At 50.6% G+C, this 25,784-nt stretch overlaps 2 protein-coding genes and 1 non-coding gene across 6 annotated transcripts in view; 2 read left to right on the plus strand and 1 right to left on the minus strand.

Moving 5' to 3' along the window:
- PCNT (pericentrin) overlaps positions 1–1,588 on the minus strand; it is a 148,762-nt gene extending 147,174 nt beyond the window's left edge. For both annotated transcript variants that reach the window (XM_053564663.1, XM_053564662.1), the window contains exon 1: positions 1,456–1,588. In XM_053564663.1, coding sequence (XP_053420638.1) covers positions 1,456–1,512 — 57 coding nt within the window. In that variant the 5' untranslated portion in view covers positions 1,513–1,588. The remainder of the gene's footprint in view (positions 1–1,455) is intronic.
- Positions 1,589–2,253: 665 nt separating this feature from the next.
- Positions 2,254–25,197, plus strand: C16H21orf58 (chromosome 16 C21orf58 homolog). 3 transcript variants are annotated; one of them, XM_053564687.1, is made up of 9 exons: positions 5,007–5,864; positions 7,922–8,042; positions 9,438–9,498; positions 10,512–10,585; positions 11,236–11,400; positions 15,937–16,048; positions 22,618–22,712; positions 23,044–23,156; positions 24,427–25,197. In XM_053564687.1, exons 2-9 carry the CDS (start codon positions 7,983–7,985, stop codon positions 24,428–24,430), a joined length of 684 nt encoding a protein of 227 aa, XP_053420662.1. In that variant the 5' UTR covers positions 5,007–5,864; positions 7,922–7,982; the 3' UTR covers positions 24,431–25,197. The 3 variants fall into 3 exon arrangements, with proteins under 3 accessions (XP_053420664.1, XP_053420662.1, XP_053420663.1); XM_053564688.1 differs by lacking the exon at positions 5,007–5,864 and adding an exon at positions 9,097–9,203 and having other exon boundaries at positions 8,007–8,042; XM_053564689.1 differs by lacking the exons at positions 5,007–5,864; positions 7,922–8,042 and adding an exon at positions 2,254–2,363.
- LOC128568313 (small nucleolar RNA U13) lies at positions 14,730–14,829 on the plus strand. The gene has a single exon (XR_008375119.1). It is a non-coding gene; the product is annotated as a small nucleolar RNA U13 (small nucleolar RNA).
- Positions 25,198–25,784: the final 587 nt, after the last annotated feature.

The raw sequence follows: 25,784 nt of genomic DNA on the forward strand, positions 1-25,784 counted from the left end.
CCTCCATCACATTCCACCATCTGTGGCAGAGTTACCTTTCTGCAGCACAGGCCTGGTCTCTGACACCTTGTTCCTTCTTCACCTTCAATGCTGCAAACCACCACAAGCTTGAGAAACACAGTAAGTGCTAAACTGTGGGTTCACTTTCACCTCCTGGCCGATGTGTACCAGGCCTTCCTCTCAAAACCCAGTCAAAAGTCTCACCATCAGAAGAAGCCTAAGTGACAACCCTGTCCTCTGCCTGCTACCTGCCCTCCCTCTGCCTCACCCCAATTACTAGTGTTCTGGATGGTCTCTACAATGTGGTGGGCCTGTGGTTTCCTCCAGGGAAGGAACTTGCAGTAAACATCCCCTGCTTGCTGGTCCACAGGAAATTCATAAAGTGGCACCCTGTCTGACCTCAAACACAAGTCCATGTGGCTCTCCCTCACTCCTTGACAGAGCTGGTAACTTCCTGGGGTCCCACACCAGGACAGGGTGGCACAGGGAATGGGAGCCACACCCAAAGTGCCCAGGTCTTCTGCACTCTGTCGCTAGGGCGGGGCTCATCTACTTAGCACGTGTTTTAGTCCCCACAATACGCCCTAAGAAGAGTGTGTACCTAATGGAGTAATTTTCTTTAAGGTAAAAACTGGGGCAGAAGACAACAGCAGCATCCCTCATTGAAACCTGACTCCAAAGCACATGGAGTCCACGGGAGCGACCACCACGCCACAGCTGTGACCGGTTGCGAACTCCCGCACACCAATAGGAAACTTTCCATATGCCAAGAAACGGCAAGCCAGGTGTGGTGGCTCACGCCTGTAATCTTGAGGCCAAACCTTAGAGGCTAGCCTGGGCAGCAAAGCGAGACTCCGATTCCACAATGAATAAAAAAAAGTAGCCGGCCTCGTGGCGCCTGTAGCCCCTGATACTAGTGGGGCTGAGGCAGGAGGCTCGCTTGGGCCCAGGGGTTGGAGGCTGCGCTGACGCCAGCACTGCAGCCGGGCAACAGGGCCAGACCTGTCCACAAACCACAGAACACAAGCAAACGGAAAATTTTTAAGGGGGAACCAGCCCTGGGCACAGCTATGCAAGCTACCGCTCCAAGCCGGGGTAGCCCTCGGGTCCCCCCGGCAGCGTAGCAGCCTCAGCCACTACTAGCGGCCCGCCGGTGACTGCGCAGGCGCACGCCTCTCCGCCCTGGCGAGTCGAGAACCCGGCCCGCCTACGAAACGCTGCGCGCCCAGGACGCTGATTGGTTGCGGCCAGGACGGGGACGGACACAGGCAGAGAGAGGTGGATTCATGATGGCGGCAGCTAAGAGGCAGCTTCCTCCGGAGCCCGAGTGAAAGGCGAGACTTCGGCGGCAGCCGCAGCCCGATTACGTGTTCTCCTAGCAGAGGACGCTGGCGAGCACCGGAGGCCGCCCTTAGAACTTCTCCCCGGAGCTGTGTTGGAAGCTCTGCTGTTTACCTTCGCTCGTCCGGCCTCCACCTTCCTGCGTCGCCGCTCTTGCTCATCTCCTTCCATCGCCCCCTGGCGCTCCTCGTGGCCCTCCCAGAGGTAGTGGGGTTGACGTAGGGCCACCTCGGCTCTATTTACACTACCTCTCTGGAGCCCGGTCTCGCCCGCCCCCAGCGGCAACTGTCACGCAGCAGTGCTTGCCCCGCCCCTCGCGCCTGCCAATCAGGGCCCCGGGCTAGCGCTGGCGCACGCGCGTGCGGAGCTGAATCCCTCCCCGACCGGCCACTGGCCTCCAATTGGTCGGGAACGCGTCCGCCTTCTTCGGGAAGACCAATGAGTGGGGCGCAGAAGCCGCCGCGCGCGCTGCGCTGGTCGATTTCAAAAGCCCGCCCATTCCGCCGCGCACCCGGAGTCTGCGATTCGGTGAGATTCAGCCACGCAGCGCCGCGACGCCCAAAGTCGGTGGGCACCAGGACCGCATCCCCGCAGCTCTCAACGTTGCCGGGACAGAGAGCCCCTGAAGAGGGCCCTGGACCCTTGTCCTCTTAGTCTTGGGAATGCATTGGGCCCCGCCTGCAGGGGCTGAGCCGCGCGGGGTCTGCCTACGGCCCCACCCAGCTACTCGGCCGCCCTACAGTCCCACCTGGCGGAGCCAGAGGGCTCCTGCTGGCGTCTGTGGGCAGGGCAGGCGGCCTCACACCTGGAGTTTCTGTCCGGGATCGTGGAGCTGACTTGTCATCGAGGTCTGGTGGTCGTCCTGAGGAGGAAAATTCAGTGAGGGTGCAACTTTAAGTGATACTGTAATTTCACCCAATTCCAGATCAGGGAAAGAGGGGACTGGTTCAGTGAAAAGCAAAAGCGATCTCAAGTGAAAATGGGATAAGACAAATGTTTGGGTGAATCATTCCAAGTATAGTGTAAGTGACTATGTGTAAAAAGGAATGTGTTGTACTTTCCACTCAATTTTGCTGTGAACCTAAAACTGCTCTGAAAACTACGCTGGGCGCCGTGGCTCACGCCTGTGATCCCAGCACTCTAGGAGGCCCAGGCGAGTGGATTGCTTGAGCTCAGGAGTTTGAGACCATCCTGAGCAAAAGCGAGACCCCATCTCTACTAAAAATAGAAAAACTGAGGCAATGGCGGCGCCAATATCTCAGTGGGTAAGGCGCTGGCCACATACAGGCTGGCAGGTTCAAACCTGGCCTGGGCTAGCTAAACAACAATGACAACTGAAACAAAAAAATAGCCGGGTGTTGTGGTGGGCGCCTGTAGTCTCAGCTACTCGGGAGGCTGAGGCAAGAGAATCGCTTAAGCCCAAGAGTTGCAGTTCGCTGTAAGCTGTAAGCTACAGCACTCTACCGAGGGCAATATAATGACTCTGTGTCTCAAAAAAACTGGGTGGCGCCTGTGGCTCAAAGCAGCAGGGCGCAGCCCCAAAAGCCGCAGGTGGCGAGTTCAAACCCAGCCCCAGCCAAAAACTGCAAAAAAAAACTGAAGCAAGAGGTTTGCTTGAGCCCAAGTTGGAGGTTGCTGTGAGCTATGATGCCCTGGCACTATACCCAGGGCAATAACTTGAGACTTTGTCTCAAAAAAAAAAAAAAAAATATATATATATACACACACACACACACATATAATGCTTTTAAAGGGGTCTCGGCACCCACAGCTCAGTGGGTAGGGCACTGGCCACATACACCAAGGCAGGTAAATTCAAACCTGGCCTGGGCCTGCTAAAACAACAATGACAACTGCAACAGCAAAAAATAAATAAATAGCTGGGCATTGTGGCAAGCACTTGTAGTCCCAGCTACTTGGGAGGCTGAGGCAAGAGAATCGCTTCAGCCCAAGAGTTGGAGGTTTCTGTGAGCCACAGCACTCTACCGAGGGCAACATAGTGAGACTCTGTCTCAAAAAAAAAAGTCTCCTCGGGGCAGCGCCTGTGGCTCAGTGAGTAGGGCGCCGGCCCCATATGCCGAGGGTGGCAGGTTCAAACCCAGCCCCGGCCAAACCACAACAAAAAAAAAAAATAGCCGGGCCTTGTGGCGGGCGCCTGTAGTCCCAGCTGCTGGGGAGGCTGAGGCAAGAGAATCGCGTGAGCCCAAGAGTTAGAGGTTGCTGTGAGCCGTGTGACACCCCGGCACTCTACCCAGGGCGGTACAGTGAGACTCTGTCGCTACAAAAAAAAAAAAAAAAGTCTCCTCAGGAAGCCCCAGAAACTCCTCCACCAGGTCTTCCTCCTCCCAGGTCAGACCACAGCCCTTTCACATAGTAGGAGGGATTAGTTTGAGACCAACCTGAACTCTGATCTAGAAGTCTTCTGGTTCCCAGACATGGAATTGGGTGGTTCCAGCAAATACAGGGCAGTGGGCCAGGGGTCAAGCAGACAACACAACCCAGGGAGCAGGGACTGGGAAGACCACAGCCTCAGACTTCGCAAGGTCAGACTGGGAACGGTGGCTCATGCCTGTAATCCTAGCTCTCTGGGAGGCTAAGGCAGGCAGATTGCCTGAGCTCAGCCTAAACAAGAGTGAGACCCCGTCTCTATTAGAAAAAAAGAAAAACTAGCCAGGCATGCTGGTGCATGCCTGTAGTCCCAGCACTGGGAGGCTGAGGCAAGAGGATTGCTCAAGCCCAAGAGTTTGAGGTTGCTGTGAGCTATGATGCCATGGCACTCTACCTAGGATGGTAGAGTGAGATTGTCTCAAAAAAGAAAAAAAGGCTCAGCACCTGTAGCACAGTGGTTATGGTGCCAGCCACATACACCGAAGTTTGTGGATTCGAACCTAGCCAGGCCAGCTAACCAACAGTGACAACTGCAACAACAGCAAAAAAAATTAGCCAGGCATTGTGGTGGGCACCTGTAGTCCCAGCTACTTGGGAGGCTGAGGCAAGAGAATTGCTTGAGCCCAAGAGTTTGAGGTTGCTGTGAGCTGTAACACCACAGCACTCTACCCAGAGCAACATGGTGAGACTGTCTCAAAAAAAAAAGAGAGAGAGACCCAGATTCTACAAATCTCTCAATTTTTATGTGTTATAGGTGTTGACTAAAGGGAAAAAAAATCAAGCTTTAAGAGGATTAAAGTTGGTTTTATTCCGTAGTCTTTCTGAGGTCCACAGCCCAGCAGTGGCCTTTCAGGGAGGTCTATTCCACTAGACAACACAGTGTTGTTTTTTTGTTTGTTTTTTGCAGTTTCTGGCAGGGGCTGGGTTTGAACCTGCCACCTCTGGCATATGGGGCCGGTGCCCTACCCCTTTGAGCCACAGGTGCCGCCCCACAACGCAGTGTTTTGGCTGAATTTATACACAGGCAGTAGAGGTTCAGCACAGGGTTACAGATCTTACATATATTATTGTACATGCAGGGAAAGGCCAAGACCTTTGCATATTATGGGATACAATGACTTGAGAAGAGATGTGGGGCTCTGTGGTCTGTGCTTTTGTCTTCAGAGTGTCCTTCTGGGAGGCGCCCGTGGCTCAAAGGAGTAGGGCGCTGGCCCCATATGCTGGAGGTGGCGGGTTCAAACCCAGCCCCGGCCAGAAAAAAAAAAAAAAAACTGCAGAGTGTCCTTCTGGGGAGCTGTATGTTGTCACAGAGTCAGGGGCTTTTGGAATCACACTGGAGAGCAGGATTGAGCATATGAGGGTTCTTATGTTTGCTGCTTTATCTCGCAGATACATTTAAAGCATATTCCTCAGAACCCAAGTCATTTCCGCACACATCCAAGAGGGCCTCTGCAAGTGTGGAACCTACATCTTATTTCAATCTATTTTTAACTATTAGAAAGCTGTTGAGCTATGTACATACCCTCAAGGAGAGAGCGCATAACTCCCCACCACTCAGTGTGAGCTGTGCCTAAGTGGTGAGCTGTGCCTAATGACTCCCTCCCAGAGAACACAGGAAAGAGGACAAAGTGTCACTTTATGGTGGAGGAACCTGACAGGTGTCCAGGTCAGCATCATAGAAGCAAGCCACTTGACAGTGTGTGCCTGTGATATGCAGTGGTGAGATGGCATTTCAGCTCTGTGATCCTTCCCCAAAATCTGAAAACTCTTTCTGACCATGGCAGAACATCATACAACAGCCAGGCACAGTGGCTCATGCCTGTAATCCCAGCACTCTGGGAGGCTGAGGTGGGTGGATTGCCTGAGCTCACAGAATGGCCTTGAACCCAAGAGTATAAGGTTGCTGTGAGCTATCATGCCAAGGCACTCTACCCAGGGCAACAAAATGAGACTCTGTCTCAAAAAACAAAAACAAAAAAAAAAAAAAAAAGAAACCTCATACAGACTTCCGTAGAGGTGCATTCTGCAAAATGCCTGCCAGCACTCCTCAGAACTGCAGTCACCAAAGGCAAGGAGAGTCCGAGAGACTGTCACAAGCAAGAGGAGCCCAAGAAGACATGATGACTGTATGTTGTGTGGGTCCTTGCTATCGTTAATGGGATACCACATTAGGCAAAAACTAAAGAAATTGAATATAGTATGAGGTTTAGATAATGTCTCAATGTTGGTTCATTAAGTGTAACAAATATGGCTTATTAACATAAGAAGTTTGCAATAGGGGTCCTAAAAGTGTTCTTTTTTTTTTTTTGAGGCAGAGCCTCAAGCCGTTGCCCTGGCATCACAGCTCACAGCAACCTCCAGTTAGTTTCCTGCCTCCACCTCCCAAGTAGCTGGGACTACTACACAGCAACCTCCAGTTAGTTTCCTGCCTCCACCTCCCAAGTAGCTGGGACTACTACAGGCACCCGCCACAACGCCGGGCTATTTTTTTGGTTGCAGCCGTCATTGTTTGGTGGGGCTGAGATTCGAACCCGCCAGCTCAGGTTGTAATGTGGCTGGCGCCTTAGCCACTGGAGCCACAGGGGCCGAGCCCGTAAAAGTGGTCTTTAAAAAGCCTATTAAAAGGTGGAGGAGGGCGGCGCCTGTGGCTCAGTCGGTAAGGCGCCGGCCCCATATACCGAGGGTGGCGGGTTCAAACCTGGCCTCAGCTGAACTGCAACCAAAACTGTAAACTGCAACCAAAACTGCAACCGTTGTGGCGGGCGCCTGTAGTCCCAGCTACTCGGGAGGCTGAGGCAAGAGAATCACTTAAGCCCAGGAGTTGGAGGTTGCTGTAAGCTGTGTGATGCCATGGCACCCTACCGAGGGCCATAAAGTGAGACTCTGTCTCTACAAAAAAAAAAAAAAAAAGAAAACTTGTCTAACAAATCCATGCCCACTGGTGGAACGTGAGCCACTGGGTCCCACCCCGAAATTGTGCACACGCAGGGCTTCCAGTGTCTCCCGGCGTCGTCACCGCAACCGTGTGCAGACCTGGTCTCACACTGGCCTGGACGGCGCCGCCTCACCCAGACAAGGCCTCTAGCTGCTCCAGCTTCAGCGGTCTCAGGTGAAGAAGCCCTCAGCTGGCAGACATTAAAAGCAAACCCAGAGCCCCGGGGCCAGCCGCGTCTGTGTTTGCTCTAGAGGCCCCACCCTCCGGACTTAGGCCCTCCGGGCCCACGCGGGGCGTCGAAGAGCCGCGGCAGATGTAAAACATGAACATGGGGTCGGCACCTGTGGTTCAAGCGGCTAAGGCGCCAGCTGAGCTGGCCGGTTCGCATCCAGCCCGGACCCGCCAAACAACAAAGACGGCTGCAACCAAAGAATAGCTGGGCGTTGTGGCAGGCGCCTGTAGTCCCAGTTACTTGGGAGGCTGAGGCAGGAGAATCGCTTGAGCCCAACAGTTGGAGGTTGCTGTGAGCTGGGATGCTATAGCACTCTACCCGGGGCAACAGCTTGAGGCTCTGTGTCAAAAAAATAAAAAACAATGGACATTGACGCATACGGGCGGTGCTGGCGGCCAGGCAAGTCCCTGGTCAGTCTTGTGCGGGGCGGGGCGGCCTCCCTGCCCCGCCCTCAGCCCCTCCCCCCCCACCCTCGCCTCGGGTTACAGTCCTCCGCGGTGCTGCATCTCCAAAGACCCGGCGGGCACCGGCCCTCTGCGGCCTCCATCCCCGCGGAGCCCTCCTGTGACCTCCCGCGCTCTGCGGTCCACCCTCCCTCAACCTGCTCCACACTGCGGACCCCAGCTGCATCCCGCGCGTTAGGTCTCTCCCAGCTCTCTGGTCTGGTCTCGTAGGAGGTTTCGCCATCCTCCCCCAGGGTCTGACTCTCTGCTACTCAGGCCTCAGCCCTACCCACTTCTCTGCTTTCCCGGTTACGCTCCACCTGGCCGCACCTGGGGACGGGTGTTTACAGGTCTGGGGAGGAGACAGGGCCTGTGAGGACTCTGTGTGGGAACCTGGCAACCGTCTGCAGGCCGGGGACTGCCAAGGCAGCCCCAGGTGGGCTTGGAGACTGCCACCAGGGAGAGATGTGGCTCTCCTCCTGCACAGCTGTCTTTGGGCAATGAGGCTGGTCTCCAGGAGGTAAACTGAGGACCTCCAGAGGATCTGAGCTTCTGAGTGGTTCCCTCCTGCAAGTGACTGAGAACCAGGAAGAGACGTAGGCTGTGGCCACTCCTGCCCCAGCAGTCAACTCTGCCATCCGCCATGCTGGACTCTTTGGTGGCAGAACAAATGGCCTTACTGACACTGAAACTCTTGGGACAGGTGAGACAGAACCCCAGACACTCCTGTTTATAACAACTGCTTAAAGCGGCTGAGTTTCAGATTTAGCAAACACAACTTCAGTTGTTTTTTTTGTTGTTTTGAGACAGAGTCTCACTTTGTTGCCCTGGGTAGTGTGCTGTGGTGTCACAGCTCACAGAAACCCCAAACTCGGGTGGCACCTGTGGCTCAGTGAGTAGGGTGCAAGCCCCATATACCGAGTGTGGCGGATTCAAACCCAGCCCTGGCCAAACTGCAACAAAAAAATATCCGGGCTTTGTGGCAGGCACCTGTAGTCCCAGCTGCTCAGGAGGCTGAGGCAGGAGAACCACGGAAGCTCAAGAGCTGGAGGTTGTTGTGAGTCCTGTGATGTCATGGCAATCTATCGAGGGCGGTAAAGTGAGACTCTGTCTCTACAAAAAAAAAAAAAACCCCAAACTCTTGGGCTTAAGCAATTCTCTTGCCTCAGCCTCCCATGTAGCTGAGACTACAGGTGCCCAACAGCACCCTGCTATATTTTAGAGATGGTTCTCACTTTCGCTCAGGCTGGTCTTGAACCCCTGAACTCAGGCATTCCACCCTCCTTGGCAACCCAGAGTGCTGGGATTACAGGTGTGAGCTACCACAGCCGGCCTAGAACTTCATATTTTATACTCACCTCTCCCTCTGGCAAACTGCCTGACAGTACATTCCTGCTTCCAAAGCAAACCCCTTTTCAGTGGCTCTTGGCCTCAAAATGAAGACATGTGGCTTCTTGGTTTCTTCTTTGTATTTGTACAGAACTAAGTAGGTTCTTCTTTCTAGTAGTATCTGTAGTCAGGAGCCAGGCTTCAACCTGCCAACCAGAACATCTCCAGAGCACAGCCCCAGAAAGCTCTTGCACAGTGTCCCAGCCATCAGTGCTTAAGGGGCACTATCTTTGGAGACAGCCCTGCTGGTGCAGGACACTGGGTCCCAGGGGCTAAACTTCTCTGAGGGTCTGGGTGGTCTGTGACCAGCCTGCCTGTCCTTACATGGCTCACAGGGGCATCCGCTGCCTGCATTGTTCCTCTTGCAGCACCCACTACTGGCCTCTGACCAACCCTGCCCCTCCTCATCCAGATGGCCTATGGACTGCATTGGAGGGGCTAGCAGGGGTCACCTTGGGACAGACCCAGCAAGCTGGTACTTGGCTCATGACACTGGTGGAGTGATCAGGTGCTCAATGGCCAGGGAGCCCCAATGGCCTCAACCAAACGGTTTCTTCTGGAACTCCCAAGAAATCTGCCCAAGAGGCTGATGTGAGCAGACACCAATGGCCTTTGTGTCACTCAGTCACTCCTAGAGTGGGCTGGGCCTCCACTCACACCAGGCCACTGCCTGGAACCAATGTCCCCATCTCCGCTCTTTTCCTCACAGAAGCTGGAACAAGAACGAGAGAACATGGACAGGGATTCTGAGGGCCCCCAGCTCCTGCCAGGTGAGAACTGCATGGGCCGCACAGGCTGAGAGTAGCCACTCCAAGGGGAGGCAGGAGGCTGTGGCTTGGAATTGCCCCTTGGGTACCAGCACAACTTCCTTTGCATTGGAGTTGGGAGGCCTGTGTTTTCATCTTTGAAGCATCCCCCATACTTCCTCCCCTGTAATCTGTATACCCCAACAGGGGTGCATTCATCATTCCCACTTGTGAATGAGAAAATAGCAGCGCAGAGAGCTTAGATGACCTCCTCCAGGCTGCATGCAGGCCCAGAGGAGCATTTCTTGTTCTTTGGAACATGGGGTAGCCCTGTGCTGTGGGGTCTCCAGGCACCTCCCAAGGGAAGTTGACAGAGCCTAGAGTCCCAGATCCAGAGAGAAAATCTCAAATAGAGTCACCTGATCAAGAGGCCACTGAGAGGAGAACAGAATGGCTACAAATATGCTGGGGGGATGCATACTGGAGGACACCCCAGTGGACTGGCTATTGGGGTTCCAGCATCCCTGCTGCAGTGTGATGCAGGGGTCTAGGCAGGGCTGCTGTGCTCAGGAGAAAGAAGGAGGCCAGAGCCCTGGCCTGGCAATGACCAGATCTTCCAGAACCTTCCTGGAGAGGTGCAGCCACCTGGTGGTCAGACCAGTCTCCAGAGAGCTTGGGGCCAGAGACTGAGCTGCACTCGTCCTTAAGGCCCCTGCCTCACAGAACCAGAGGGACTTTGTATCACAGGTGTGCAGGGGCGACTCAGTGCTTAGGTCCCAAGGACAAATCTGCACCACATGACTTCTAGCTCCTTTCCAGGAATGAAACTTTGATCCCCTGGACAGCCCCCACCTCAAAGAAGACTGGGTTTCCTGGACTCCCTTCCTCAAGAGTTGCCCTGCTCCAGCCCCAGGCTCTGCTCCTTTGCGCTTTGGGATGAGTGTGGATGAGGTGGGGCACTCTGACAGGTCCATGTGACATGTGGGCACCAGCAGCCTCAGAGTGTTCGTCAGTAAGCAATGTGTGCTTCCCTCCAGGAAAGGGGGACAGGCCCGAAGCTATGCTGCAGAGTGCTCTGAAGAGAAGGAAGGACCTTCTGCAGCAGCTCTGGGTAGGCCTGGCTGGTCACCCATCCCTGAGTTGGCCACCACCCTCAGTCCACAGGCACAGGGGGAGGCTTTCTGGGTTCTTGGGCCTTGTTGTCTAATGTCTGTATCTTGTGGATGGCTAACATGAATTGTGATCAGGTGAGAGACTTTACACCTGGCCTTGTAAACCCTGCCATGCTGGGCCCAAACAAGGGCACTGTTACTTTAGAAACATGCTCTGATTGCTTGTATCAAAGGTGGAATGTTGAGTGAGGGCCCAGCTCCAGCAGGAGGTGGGTTCCAGGCTGCCAAGGCTCCATCTATACCACAATCGCCAGCTGCAAGGGAGGACCCCAGTGAAGCAGGTGCCAGCAGGCCTGGGAGGGGGTGGAGCTGGTTTTCTAGGAGACCTCAGTGAGATAGGCCTGAACTGTGCTGAGGGAATAGAGTATGCTGACTAGGAAAAGAAAGCAATGAGAAACTAGTTAAAAGAAGAAAAACACTCCTGTGTACACCACATGAAGTGTCCTTGGGCTTTACTTTCCAGCAGCCTGGCTCCTTTCTGACCTGAGCAACCCCAGGTCCTGTTCCACAGTCTGGGAGAGAGGCTACCTGTGCCCATCAGGCCCCCTACCTCCACCACTTGCCCACAGGCTCTTCCTTGCCATTGCAGGAGCAACACCTACTGGACCAGCTCTCCCAGGCCCACTCCTGGAGGGGGGTGAATGGAGGAGCCCATTCGCCAGCCCTGCCCCCAGATGGGCCCTCTGTGGGTACCTACCCCACCACCTCCCCACCCCCCCCAGCCCCAGAGCCACCACGGATCATCCAGTACATGGTAAGGGGGTGAATTGCACAATGGGGTGGGAGGGGCAGATATGAGACCTTACAGATGGGCAGGGAGGGTCTGTGCCAGAGAGACTCATGTCACCTAGTCAGGGTGTCACTCACTCGCTTCCATCTTCTCAGCTTACCCCAGCAGCATATGAAGGTGCTTTCAGAGGGTCAGTCTGCTGAGGCCTACAGCACTGCATGTGCAGTGCCTGGCACTGTGGCACTGTTGGCTGGTCCTCTGCATCAGTCTTCACAGGAGCCCTGAGGACCGGCAGTGGGCACCAAGGAGGGCTGGCCCCTCTGCCTCCCTCACTCCAGCCAAGAGTCCTGGGAGTGTGTTAGAGGGTTCACCAACCTAACCAGAGGGCCCTGAATTTGAGGAGTGTGCCAACTCTTGTTCAAAACTTTATAATGACCAGAGGATGCTTAACACCCTCATTTCAAGCTCAGATTTTTATTTTTATTTATTTACTTTTTTTGAGACAGTCTCAAGCCGTTGCCCTGGGTAGAGTGCTGTGGCATCACAGCTCACAGCAACCTCAAACTCTTGGGCTTAAGCGATTCTCTTGCCTCAGTTTCCCAAGTAGCTGGGTCTACAGGTGTCTGCCACAACACCCAGCTATTTTTTGTTTGTAGTTCTTGTTTGGCAGGCCCGGGCTGAATTCGAATCCACCAGCCTCTGTGTATGTGGCTGGTGTCTGAGCCGCTGAGCTACAGGCGCCCTAACTGCTGACACATGCACCAAGCCCAAGCTCAGATTTTTTTTTTTTTTTGAGACAGAGTCTCAAGCTGTCACCCTGGGTAGAGTGCCATGGCATCACAGCTCACAGCAACCTCTAAGTCTTGGGCTTCAGTGATTCTCTTGCCTCAGCCTCCCAAATAGCTGGGACTACAGGTGCCCACCACAATGCCCAGCTTTTTTTTTGGTTGTAGTTTTCATTGTTGTTTGGCAGGCCTGCCCTGGGTTCTAACCCACCAGCTCCGGTGTATGTTTGTGGTGGGAACCCTGCAGGTACGGAGCTCCAAGCTCAGATTTTAAAAAGATAAAGTGTCCACTTTTGAGAACTACAGTGTTCTGAACTGCAACTGACAGGAGACAGCTCATACTTTATTAAGCAGAAGGGCCATGTCATAGGCCACCTGGCACCCCGAGAGGGCGGAGCTGGGGCATCTGGAGTTCCTGGCCTCTGGGGATTCAGTAGGGTGAGGTGCTGAGGATGAGTAAGAAGAGGCTGGAGATGAGCATGGTCAGGTGTGGGAGGTTCTGGACAGGTAAGTTGAGTCTGTGAAGCTTTTGCCCAGGAGGGGCCCTGGCACCAGCAGGAAGAGTTGGGAGGGTGACTTCGGAGGGGCCTGCACCAATGGGCTCCCAGAGCCCTCTTTGCCAACGGGCCATCTTTGTGGAGCTTCCAGATAGCCAGATTCTGTGCCTTCCTGTCTTCCAGCACCTGGCATCTCCTCCAGGAATGGAGTGGGTGACAGGTGTGGGATGCCCAATCCTAAACAGGCTTAGTTACACCTGTGGATTTCAACCCCCCATTCCCAGTGACACCAGGAGGGCAGGCAGAGCCGCTGGTCACTGGACTCAAAGACTCTGAGGTGGGAGGCCCTGTCAGCCCAGAGAATGCTCCCATAGGTCTTCTGGAGCTGGCCTGCCATTTCTTATACAATCTTCAAGCCAAGGATGGTTTTACTTTTTTTTTTTTTTTGTAGTTTTTGGCCGGGGCCGGGTTTGAACCCACCACCTCCGGTATATGGGGCCGGCACCCTGCTCCTTGAGCCACAGGCACCACCTACATTTTTAAATATTTAGCAAAAAAATTAACTCCAAAAAATAATAATAAAAGAGTAATACTATAAGGCCTGTAATCCCAGCACTTTGGGAAACTGAGGTGGGAGGATCCCTTGAGCCCAAAATGTTAAGAACAGCTTGGGCAACATAGTGAAACCCCATCTCTACAAAAAACTAAAAATTTAGCCAGTGTGGTGGTGCATGTCTGTGGTCCCAGCTATGTGGGCGGCTGATGCATGTAGATCTCTTGAACCCAAGAGTTTGAGGTTATAATGAGCTATGAAGAGGCCCCTGCACTCCAGGGTGACAGAGCAAGACCCTGTCTCTAAAAGAAGTTATTAAGCCAGGTGTGGTGGCTCATACTTGTAATCCTAGCACACTGGGAGGCTGAGGAGGGTGGATTGCCTGAGCTCAGGAATTCAAGACCAGCCTGAGCAAGAGCACCCCATCTCTAAAAATAGCCAGGTGTTGTGGCGGGCGCCTGTAGTCCCAGCTACTTGGGAGGCTGAGGCAAGAGAATCGCTCAAGTCCAAGAGATTGAGGTTGCTGTAAGCTATGATGTCACGGCACTCTACTGAATGTAACAAAGTGAGACTCTGTCTCAAAAAACAAACAACCCCCGATATTATTATTGTTTATTGTTATTACATTATAACATTAATACATGAAAAGTATATGCAATGCAAGTTTCAATGTTCATAATACAAGTAATGTTTATGGGACCAGGCTCCTTTATGCTACAAGTGGCAGAGTTGAGTAGTTGCAATTGAGACCATGTGGCTGAGACAATTAAACTCTCTGGCCCTTTCCAGAAAACATTTGCCTATAAACTTTTAGATTCCTGGTCCATGCCATCCTTTCTGTGAACTGCGAAAGAAGTGACAAGGTCATGCTGGGCCTTTTATTCCTCTACATTCAGAAGAGGAATAAAAGAGAAAGTCTTTCTGATGCATTCTCAAAATTGCTGTACATTTATTTTTACTCAGAAGAGATACCAAAGTTAATTTTCCTGACAAGTTCTATATATTACTACAATATGTGAAAGAACTACAGTAATTCACCAAGTGGGTCTTGGTGCTGGGATAGATAGATCACTGGGACAGAATTGAGAACACCTTTCAGATGACTCAGCCATTCTACACACAGGTTTGCCCCTAGACTCCCAGCACCACTAGCATTAGAAAAAGAAAAATTAAAACCACAGCGAGCTACCACTACATTTTAGCCTGTCAAAATGGCTAATATTAAAAAGATTGATCCTAGCTCAGCACCCATAGCTCAGTGGTTAAGGGCGCCACCACATGCACCTGGGATGGCAGGTTCGAACCCAGTCAGGCCTGCTAAATAACAATGACAACTCAACAACAACAAAAAAATAGCCGGGCGTTTGTGGCAGATGCCTGTAGTCCCAACTACTTGGGAGGCTGAGACAAGAGAATAGCTTAAGCCCAAGAGTTTGAGGTTGCTGTGAGCTGTGATGCCATAGCACTCTACTGAAGGCGACATAGTGAAACTTTGTCTCAAAAAAAAAAAAAAAATTGATCCTTTTGTAGTTTATAAGTGTGATAATTGGGTGTTGGTGCATGTGTCATATGTGCTCTTTAAACCTTGTCACAACACTGGCACATTACCCTTCTGATGTGAAAAACAAAAAAGGACTGACATGTTCGATAAGAAGTGTTGGATGCTTCTATTAAAGCAGAGTAATGAAACCAAGCATTAGCTTACCCTGCTGAAGACAGGAAATGTGGGAAACATTAAAGTTACTATGTCCTAAGTGATACCCAGAATCAAATATCTTTGTATTCAACCTCTAGAATTAATCATTTAAACTTTTCCTTGTCTTGGGAGGCTGAGGCAAGAGAATTGCTTAAGCCCAAGAGTTTGAGGTTGCTGTGAGCTGTGATACCACTGCATTCTACTAAGGGTGACATAGTGAAAATGTCTCAAAAAAAAAAAAAATAGGGTGGCGCCTGTGGCTCAGTGAGTAGGGCACTAGCCCTATATACTGAGGGTGGCAGGCTCGAACCCAGCCACAGCTAAACTGCAACAACAAAAAATAGCTGGGCATGTGGCAGGCACCTGTAGTCCCAGCTACTGAGGCTGAGGCAAGAGAATTGCTATGAGCAGTGACACCACAGCACTCTACAGAGGGTGACAGAGTGAGACTGTCTCTAAAAATAAATAAAATAAACTTTTCCTTGGATGGATGGATGAATATATGGATAGATGACTAGATAGATGGGTGGAGGGGTAGATGGGTGACTGGAAGGACAGGTGGATGGATAAATGGATGTGTGGATAGGTGACTGGATGGATGGATGGATGGATGGGCAGGTGGATGGTGGGTAGGTGTATAGAAGCGTGGATGGAAGGTGGAAGGATGGTTGGTTGGATAGATAGGTGCATGGATGGATAGCTGGATAGGTGGATGAATGGATGTGTGGGTGGATGGTTGGTTGGATGGATGGATGATTGGATAGATGGTGGGTTGATGGATGAAAGGGTAAAAGGGTGGATGGTTGGATGGAGCTTTGGTTGGATAGATAGGTGGATAAGTGAGTGAATGGATGCTTGGATAGGTGAATGGATGGGAGATTGGACAGGTGGAAGGATAAATAGATGGAAGCATGGTTGGATAGGAAGATAGATGGGTGGATTGATGACAGGATGAACAGACAGGGTAAATTCTGTAGCACACTTTCTCTGAGGACACATTTGGGAAGCTAATCACCTGGCTGTTCCTAGGTCCCACAGCCTCCGGCCACCATCATTCAGCAGTTGCCTCAGCAGCCACTCATAGCGCAGATTCTTCTTCCCCAGTTCTTCCCTACTCTGAGGTCAGGCAGTATTAAGGAAGGTAAGTGTTCCATATTAATATTGGTATGAGTTCGTGAAATTCTCTCCTGAAAGGGACAGTATTTTTTTTGAAAGTAGGATACTTATTTAGGGTCAGCTTTTGACTACTCAATATGAAAATAACTTTTAAGAAATTCTTATATGAGCCAGGCGTAGTGACTAATGCCTGTAATCCTAGCACTCTGGGAGGTAGAAGCAGGTGGATTGCTTGAGCTCAGGAGTTCATGCCCGGCTTAGAAATTCTCACATGAAAGATGTCTCTGAGGAATAAAAACAAGAAGTATAAGGTAGAGGATTGGACTAGGAGTTGAAAGAATTGAGATCCATTTCCAAATCTTCCAATTATTAGGTATAAAAGAGCTGTGATTAAACTTAAAAAAAAAAAAAAAGGGTGGCGCCTGTGGCTCAAAGGACCCCTATATACCAGAGGTGGCAGGTCCAAACCTGAAACCTGGCCCCGGGCAGAAACTGCCAAAAAAAAAAAACAACTTTTAGGCTGGGCAGGGTTGTTCATGCCTTTAATTCCAGCAATTAGGAGGCAAAAATGGAAGGATTGCTTGAGGCTAGGAGTTTGAGACCAGCCTGAGCAAGAGTGAGATCCTGTCTCTACAAAAAAATAGAAAACTTAGCTGGGTACAGTGGCACATGCCTATAGTCATAGCTACTCAGGAGGCTGAGGCAGGAGATTCACTTTAGCCCAAGAGTTCAAGGCTGCAGTGAGGTCTAATAAAGCCACTGCACTCCACCAAGTTACAAAAGAATGAGACTCTGTCTCAAAAATACAAAAAATAACTTCTAATACTTGAGTTTTAAAAGTTTTATTGCAGTGGGGAGGTGCCTGTGGCTCAAAGGAGTAGGGCGCTGGCCCCATATGCCGGAGGTGGTGGGTTCAAACCCAGCCCCGGCCAAAAAAAACTGCAAAAAAAAAAAAAGTTATTGAAGTGACAGAATCAGTTGCATCCACTTCACAAAGCCTGTAATCTCAATAAGTCGCCCTGCATAGAGTGCTGTGGCATCACGGCTCACAGCAACCTCAAACTCCTGGGCCCAAATGATTCTTTTGCCTTAGCATCCCAAGTAGCTGGGACTATAGGTGCCCACCACAACGCCCAACTATTTTTTGGCCAGGGCTAGATTCGAACCTGCCAGCCCCAGTGTACGTAGCTAGTGCCCTAGCTGCCTGAGCTACAGGCGCCGAGCCAGTTACACATTTTTAAAGTGTACAATTTAACAAGTCTTAACATGTTTGTATCTTATCTACAATCAAGATAGTGAACGTTAGCTGTGCATTGTGGCCAGTGCATGTAGTCCCGGCTACTTGGGAGGCTGAGGCAAGAGAATCTTAAGCCCAAGAATTAGAGGTTGCTGTGAGCTATGACGCCACAGCACTCTACTGAGGGCGACATAATGAGACTGTCTCAAAAACAAAACAAAACAAAACAAAGAAAGCTAGTGAACATGCCCACCACCCCCACAGTTCTTTATGCTCCCCTTTAATCCTTCCTTCCTAAGCAGCTTTTTGTCAATATGATTTAGTTTGCATTTTCTAGATTTTCATTTTGTTTTTTTTTTTTTTTTTTTTGGCCGGGGCTGGGCTTGAACCCGCCACCTCTGGCATATGGGACCGGCGCCCTACCCGTTGAGCCACAGGTGCCGCCCGCATTTTCTAGATTTTATATAAATGGAATTACACAGTACTCTTTAGGCGTGGCTTCTTCCTCTAGCCTTACTTTTGTTGTTGTTGTTGTTGTTGTTTGTTTGTTTTTTGAGGCAGAGTCTCAAACTATTGCCGTGGGTGGAGTCCATGGCGTCACAGCTCATAGCAACCTCAAACTCTTGGGCTTAAGTGATTCTCTTGCCTCAGCCTCCCAAGTAGCTGGGACTACAGGCACCCACCACAACGCCCAGCTATTTTTTTTTCTTAGAGACAGAGTCTTACTGCGTTGCCCTCTGTAGAATACTATAACATCACAGCTCATAGCAACCTCCAGCCCTTGGGCTTAGGTGATTCTTTTGCCTCAGCCTCCAGAGTAGCTGGGATACAGGCACCTGCCACAACCCCGGGCTATTTTTTTGTTGTTGCAGTTTGGCTGGGGCTGGATTTGAACCCACCACCCTAAGTATATGGGGCTGGCGTCCTACTCACTGAGCCACAGGCACCACCCATTGCCCAGCTATTTTTTGGTTGTAGTTGTCATTGTTGTTTGGCAGGCCCAGGCTGGATTTGAAACCACCAGCTCCGGTGTATGTGGCTGGTGCCCTAGCCCCTGAGCTACAGGCACTGAGCCTGGCCTTCCTGTTTTAAGATTCATCATGCAGGCTCGGCGCCTGTGGCTCAAGCAGCTAAGGCACCAGCCACATACACCTGAGCTGGTGGGTTCGAACCCAGCCTGGGCCCACCAAACAAAAATGACGGCTGCAACCAAAAAATAGCCTGGCATTGTGGCGGACACCTGTAGTCCCAGTTACTTGAGAGGAAGAGGCAGGAGAATCGCTTGAGCCCAGGAGCTACAGGTTGCTGTGAGCTGTGATGTCACAGCACTCTACCCAGGGTGACAGCTTGAGGCTCTGTCTCAAAAAAAAAAAAAATCATCATGCAGTTGGGTGTATGGACACCTGGCTCCTGCTGGCTGCTGAGCAGTGCTCCATCATCTGAGTTTATTATCTACATGCCTCTCATGGGTCAGTCTTATGTTTATTTTCTGTTGCCTTTTTTTTTTCCTTCGTAGAGACAGAGTCTCACTTTTTTGCTATTTTTTGTTGCAGTTTGGCCAGGGCAGGGTTTGAACCCACCACTCTCAGTATATGAGGCCGGCGCCCTACCCACTGAGCCACAGGCGCCACCCCTGTTTTCTGTTGCTTTTAACAGAATACCTGAAACTGGGTAATTTATATTGAAAAGGAATTTCTTTTTTTTTGAGACAGAGTCTTACTATGTCACCTTTGGTAGAGAGTGCTATGGTGTCACAACTCACAGCAACCTCAAACTCTTGGGCTTAAGCGATTCTCTTGCCTCAGCCTCCCAAGTAGCTGGGACTACAGGTGCTCACCACAATGCCCAGCTATTTTTTTAGAGACTGGGTCTTTGTCTGGCTCAGGCTAGTCTCGAACCTGTGAGCTCAGGCAATCCATATGCCTCGGCCTCCCAAGTGCTGGGATTATAGGCGTGAGCCACTGCATCCGGTCATTACTTTGCAATTCTTATATTATTTTACTTATCATAAAGTCATAATTCTGCAATTAAAATGGAATATACCAGATACTGTGTTTCTCAGTCATTCATTAGTATCTCTTACACAGTGATCCCCTTTCAGACATCATGGAATGTATACATGTAAAACTATGATAAATAACAACTGGTACAGAGACATTCAGTTTCCTGTGATTTCACCCACTTCACAAAGCCTGTAATCTCATAGACCCTAACTCCATTGAGGCCATCTCATAATTCCATAGATAACCAACATCAGAAACCACTTGCTCCAGTAACATACCATGTCAAACAAATATCACTCGCAACTAATCATTCTAAAAGGTTTGTTAGTTTCTTGCAAAGTTAAACATAAACTTACCAATTATCCAGCAACTTTTTTTTTTTTTTTTAGGTATTTACCCATGAGATATAAAAACATGCCAAGTTTGTGCTTAATATATAAAACCTGGAAACATACCAAATGCTCATCAACAAAAAAAGACATTGGCTCAGTGCTTGTAGCACAGTGTTTAGGACACCAGCAACATACACTGAGGCTGGTGGGTTTGAACCCGACCCGGGCCTGCTAAAACAGCAATGACAACTACAACAAAAGACTAACCAGGCGTGTGGCAGGCGCCTGTAGTCCCAGTTACTTGGGAGGCTGAGGCAAGAGAACAGGTTAAGCCCCAGAGTTTGAGGTTACTGTGAGCTATCACGCCACAACACTCTATCCAGGGCAACACAGTGAGACTCTGTTCTCAAAAAAAAAAAGACATTGCACAACAGAATGCTATTTAGAAATAAGAAAAATGAGCTATACAACTGATAAACCTCAGAGACATTGGGAAAAGCTAATTACAGAATTCTTGAACTGACAAACTACAGTCACAGAAATAGGAACTAAGGTTGTTTACGTTTTGAAACTGGAAAAAGACAGCAGAGAACTTCCTGGCAGTGATGGCATAAAACGTGCACCCAGGTGAGCAGACACTGAACCTTTGCTACGTGCGAGATGCTGCTCTGCGTTCTAGTGCTTTCTCCTAAAACAAAACTGACAAAAAAACCAAAAAAAGGGTCCTGTCCCTAGGTTCACAACCATGGGCCACACCCTGGGGATACTGCAGTTACAGGCCAGAGTCCAGCAAAACTTTGCCCTACCCAGGCTTACAGTTCTCCACTAGACACTCTCTGGACATAACACCGGTACCTGTTTCAGACATTCTCAGTCTGGCTTCCTTTGGCTCCCCAGACTGCTCCACTCCGCAGTTCCCTTTTTCCTCTGCATCCAGAGCGGCTGATTCTTTTCTGGGGCAGAGTGGGACCAAGGCTGCCAGTTCCCTCCTCTGGTCAGTCTTTTTAAGTTTAGTCATTTCAGTAGGGATGTAGTGGTAGCTCACTGCAGTTTTCATTTGCATTTCTCTAATCGACTAGTCATGCTGGGAGTCTAGGGGCAGACCTATGTGTAGCATGGTTGAGTCATCTGAGAAGTGTTCTCAATTCTGTCCCAGTGACTTGTCTATCTCAGTGCCAAGATCTACTTGGGTGAATTACTGTAGCTCTCATATAATGCAACATGTGCCAGGCCTGTTCCTCCACCCCACATAGCAGGAAGTCCTGGAAGTGGCAGAGAGCACAGCTTGTGCACTCATATGTGGCAGACCTATCTTTCCTTGTCACTGGCTGATTTTTCCAGATGAATTTAGGTGATAGTCTGTCAGGTTCTAAAAGCAAACTGAGATAACATTTTGTGGGTACATACATGTGCCTGTGTGACATATGAGAGAAAATGCTGCACTGAAAGTCAGTGGTGAAAAATTAAATATTCAATAAGTTGCTACCTATTTAAAAAATGTAAAGTTGATACAACAGGGAATCTACCTAACAAATGCAAACGTTGTAACTTGTTTGTACCCTCACATTAATCTGAAATTAAAATAAAAAAGTAAAGTTGAATCCCTTACTCCACTCCTTATCCCAAAACAAATTCCAACTGGATCAAATATTTAACTGTAAAAATACAAAATTTCAAAAGTTCTATAACCACCATTTTGGAGACCCCTTTGTCTGTACGAAGTTAAGCACATACCTAGGCCAGCTCCTCTCCCCAACAACAAAAAGAATAGGAGGTCCCTTAGATCCCTTCTTCCTTCTCCTGACTTATGTATTAGTGATCTCAATTATTTCAATTCTAGGTTCTAAAAAAATCATAGAACATAGAAACAAGACACTGGTATAATTTCACACAGAATAGATTTGTTTCTTTTTCTTCTTTTTTTTTGAGACAGAGCCTCAAGCTGACGCCCTGGGTAGAGTGCTGTGGCATCACAGCTCACAGCATCCAACACCTGGGCTTAAGTGAGTCTCTTGTCTCAGCCTTCCAAGTAGCTAGGACTATAGGCGCCTGCCACAATGCCTGGCTATTTTTTTTTTTTTTTTGGTGTAGCTGTCATTGTTGTTTGACAGGCCCAGGCAGGATTCAAACCCACCAGCTCTGGTGTATGTGGCTGGCACCTTAGCCACTGAGTTACAGGCACCGAGCCAGATTTGCTTAATTTACCCAAACAGGACTATGTAATTTCCAGGTCTAGCTGCTGCCCAAAGACCCAATGTTTACCTATATCACTGTCAGCAGTTATGATGTTTCCCGGTAAGAAAGCTGGGGAGTCTGTTAGCTTCCCACCTGCTGTTACAAAGTACCACACACTGGGGGGCTTGTTTGAAGTCTCTACCTCTGTGTGCTCCCACTTAATGGGCACACCTTCTGGATGTCCAACACAGCTAAGTCAAGGACTCTTCCTAACAAAGGCAAACATTGTAGCCTAATTGTTTGTACCCTCATAGTAATCTGAAATAAAATAATAACAATAAAGTCCCTAATTTTGCAGGTGAGAAGTCTACAATCCAGGCTCCTTCTGTGGGCTCTGCTTCCCTCCAGGTTCTTAGTGGACTTCTCTCCTGTGTCTGTCTCCCAGGTCTCAGGGCTCCCTCTGTCTCTTAAACACTCCCACTGCAATTTAGGGCCAGCCCAGGCAATGCAGGATGAGCCCACTCATCTCAAGATCCTTAATTACATCTGCAAAGACCTTTTTCCAAATGAGGCCAAGTTCTGGAATCTTGAGGATTAAGACCGGGACATACTTTTCTGGGTTTACCAGGCAGCCCTGGGGAGCTTAGGGAGTGATAATAGCAGGAAGTCAGGTCTCTCCAGGAGGAGCCTGGGCAACATCAAAAAGCCATGAAGCATCCACACCTGCTGACCTGGAAGCTTCGCGTCTCAGAACATGCCCGGGCACCATGCCCAGACAGGTGTGCCAGAATGTTCTCGGATGCAAGGCCTTCAAGGTCGAGCTGTCTCCTGGGGCCTCTCCTTTCAGACCTGGTGGACGCCATGCTGCTGCAGAACGCACAGGCGCACCAGATCTTGACGCACACCCTGATGCTGCAGGCCCTGCCTCCCCCACCGCACCAGGTAGGCTCTGCGCAGACCCAGGCCCAGGGGCCCACTTATACGGGGGCGGCTTTTGATCTGGAAATTTCTGCAAGAGAACTCTGAAAAGGGCATTTCTGGCTCGGTCTCTGGTCGCCTGTGAAGCCCCAGCATCCTCTGCCCCACCCCAGATGGGGAGCGTTGTGCGCCTCGGCTGACGTTGCTTCCTCTAGGTCCAAGCCCCAAGCTCCGTTGAGAGCCACGCGGAGAGGGGGCGGGAGGGGAGGCATAGGGGCAGCGTGCCAGTAGCGCGGCGCTGGTGCCTCGCCTCGCGCAGGCTTCGGTCTTCATACCTGCTCCCCGCGCTTCGCAGTGGGCCCGTCCCGCCGTCCCGCGAGCCAAGCCGAGGCCTCCCGCCGCGCCCCGACAGCTCCGGCCCCGGCACCGCCGTGCGCCCGCCGGTTGCTTCGCGGGGCCGCCTGAGCGGTAGGTTCGGTGGATTCCTGCTTGGGGTGGGCGGGAGGCCCCGGGTCTGCGGGGTTCCAGGAGCCTGGAGACACTCCGCGTCCCCTCCCTCCCACGCGGGGCCGCGGCTTCAGTCCTAGCGTCGTAGGAGGGGCACCCCGGCCTCTCCTGGGGGCCGTGTCCAGTCGGCACCTGCCAGGTAAGACTGAGTCCTCCCTTCGGTTCGCGCCCCGCGGCGGGAACCTGGAAACGTCTTGCCGTGAAGTCGCAGCCTGTGTAATAATTTTTTAAAAATTGGCCCAGGAATCCTATGAGAAAATTATAAAAATGCACAGATCCCTGAGGGAAAAGGCCATAAAGGAGGGCAGGTACCCTGGGCGCCTGTTCCCTACAGTCTGCGGTGACTACTTGCAGTGTGTATGTGTGTGCAGTGCCTGGGCTGTGAACAAGGCACCGCAAGTGGGTGCTGCACAGTTCCATGTCCTGAACTCACCCACCAGCAGCTGAGCAACGGGCTTCTTGTCTTATGTATAGATTACCTGGACTCTTAATGTTACTCTTCTTGGAGGGTCGGAACTATGTTCCCTGGCTTAATTTTATCTATTAATTTTCTATTTAGTTTAATTTTCGAGACAGAGCCTCACTCTGTTGCCCAGGTAGAATGCTGTGACATCAGCCTAGCTCACAGCAACCTCAACTCCTGGGCTCAAGTGATCCATCTGACGCAACCTCCAAAGTAGCTGAGACTACAGGCACCTGCCACAACACCTGGCAAATTTTTCTGTTTTTAGTAGAGAGGGGGTCTCACTCTTGCTTAGTCTGGTCTAGAACTCCTGAGCTCATGCAGTCCATCTGCCTAAGCCTCCTACTAGAGTGCTAGAATTACAGGTGTGAGCCACTGTGCCCGGCCTATTTTTATTTTCTAGAGATAGTGCCTGCCTGCTCCTAAGGCTATAGTGTGATGAAGCAATCACAACTCACTGCAGCCTCCAACCTCTGGGCTCACAGGATCCTTCTAAACTCCTGGTATCGGGAACTACAGGCACATACCATGCCTAGCTAAAAATTTTAACTGAGGGGGTCTATGTTGCCCAGGTTGGTCTGTAACTCCTGGGCTCAAGTGATCTTCCCACCCTGGCCTCCCAAAGTGCCGTGATCACAGGCATGAGCCAGCTCCTGAGCCCTTGCTATTTTAATGTTATTTTTATTTAAACATTATTTCTAAGTATTGTGTGTCTCAGAATTGTCTCTTGTCCCCTATTTCCATCTTCATACCCCTGGAACCTGGCAGGTAAGGGGCAAGACGCTGCCACTCAGCCACCTGCAGGTGTTTCCCAGGGGCTGACTTCCTGAGATCCAGAGCCGCTCACGTCTCCAGGGATGGAAAGGTCTGATCTCTGCCTGATCCTGATGGAGCCACAGTGGTGACACCTGCTTCTCTCAGAACCATTTTTCTGTGCACCTTTGAATGTGATTCTTGTTAAAAAAGCCAGAATTAAAAGATGCAATATCCTATTTTCATACTGATTTTTTTCTAATATGGCTTTTCCCTTTAGTTCTATTTCACAACAATTATTCAATGGAAGGAAGAATTATGGTAAAAGTTGATGGTCTTTGTATGGCTTGGTCACTGGCTGGGCCACCTGGGCCTTGACACTGGAAGTGCCAAGTGAACCCTCAAGGTTGCAGAGCTGAGGGGTGAGGATGGGAACAGACCAGGGCAGGCTGCCAACGGGGGAGAAGCCTCTTTACCAGAATGCTGGAGTGCTCTGAGGAAAGATCAGTGGAACCTCAGCAAATGAGTTTATATGCTCTCAATTTTAAGGGCTTAGAATTTTTATTTATTTAGAGACAGAGTCTTACTTTATCGCCCTCAGTAGAGTGCCGTGGTGTCTCAGCTCACAGCAACCTCCAACTCCTAGGCTAAGGCGATTCTCTTGTCTCAGTCTCCCAAGTAGCTGGGACTACAGGTGCCTGCCACAACATCTGGCTATTTTTTTTTTTTTTTTTTGCAGTTTGGCTGGGGCCAGGTTCGAACCCACCACCCTCAGTATATGGGGCTGGCACCCTACCCACTGAGCCACAGGCACCGCTCAGAACTTTTTCTTTCTTTCTTTCTTTTTTTTTTTTTTTGAGACAGTTTTATTTTGTCGCCCTCGGCAGAGTGCTAAGGCGTCACAGCTCACAGCAACCTCCAACTCTTGGGCTTAAGCTATTCTCTTGCCTCAGCTTCCCAAGTAGCTGGGACTATAGGTGTCCGCCACAACGCCTGGCTATTTTTTGTTCCAATTCTTACTGCTGCTTTTAACTGGCTGGGGCTGGGTTTGAACCTGCCACTCTCGGTATATGGGGCCGGCGTCCTACCCATTGAGCCACAGGCGCCGCCCAGAACTTTTATTTTCAATAATGCAAAAAAAAACACCTCAGGTTCAGTGCCTGTAGCACAGTAATTATGGCACCAGCCACATACACCTAGGTTGGCAAGTTCAAACCTGGCCCAGGCCAGCTAACAATGACAACTGCAACAAAAAATAGCCGGGCGCTGTGGCGGGAACCTGTAGTCCCAACTACTTGGGAGGCCGAGGCAAAGAGAATCGCTTAAGCCCAAGAGTTTAAGGTTGCTGTGAGCTGTGACACCACAGCACACTA

Source organism: Nycticebus coucang, chromosome 16 (genome assembly GCF_027406575.1).
Source record: "Nycticebus coucang isolate mNycCou1 chromosome 16, mNycCou1.pri, whole genome shotgun sequence".
Classification (NCBI taxonomy): Eukaryota; Metazoa; Chordata; class Mammalia; order Primates; family Lorisidae; genus Nycticebus; species Nycticebus coucang.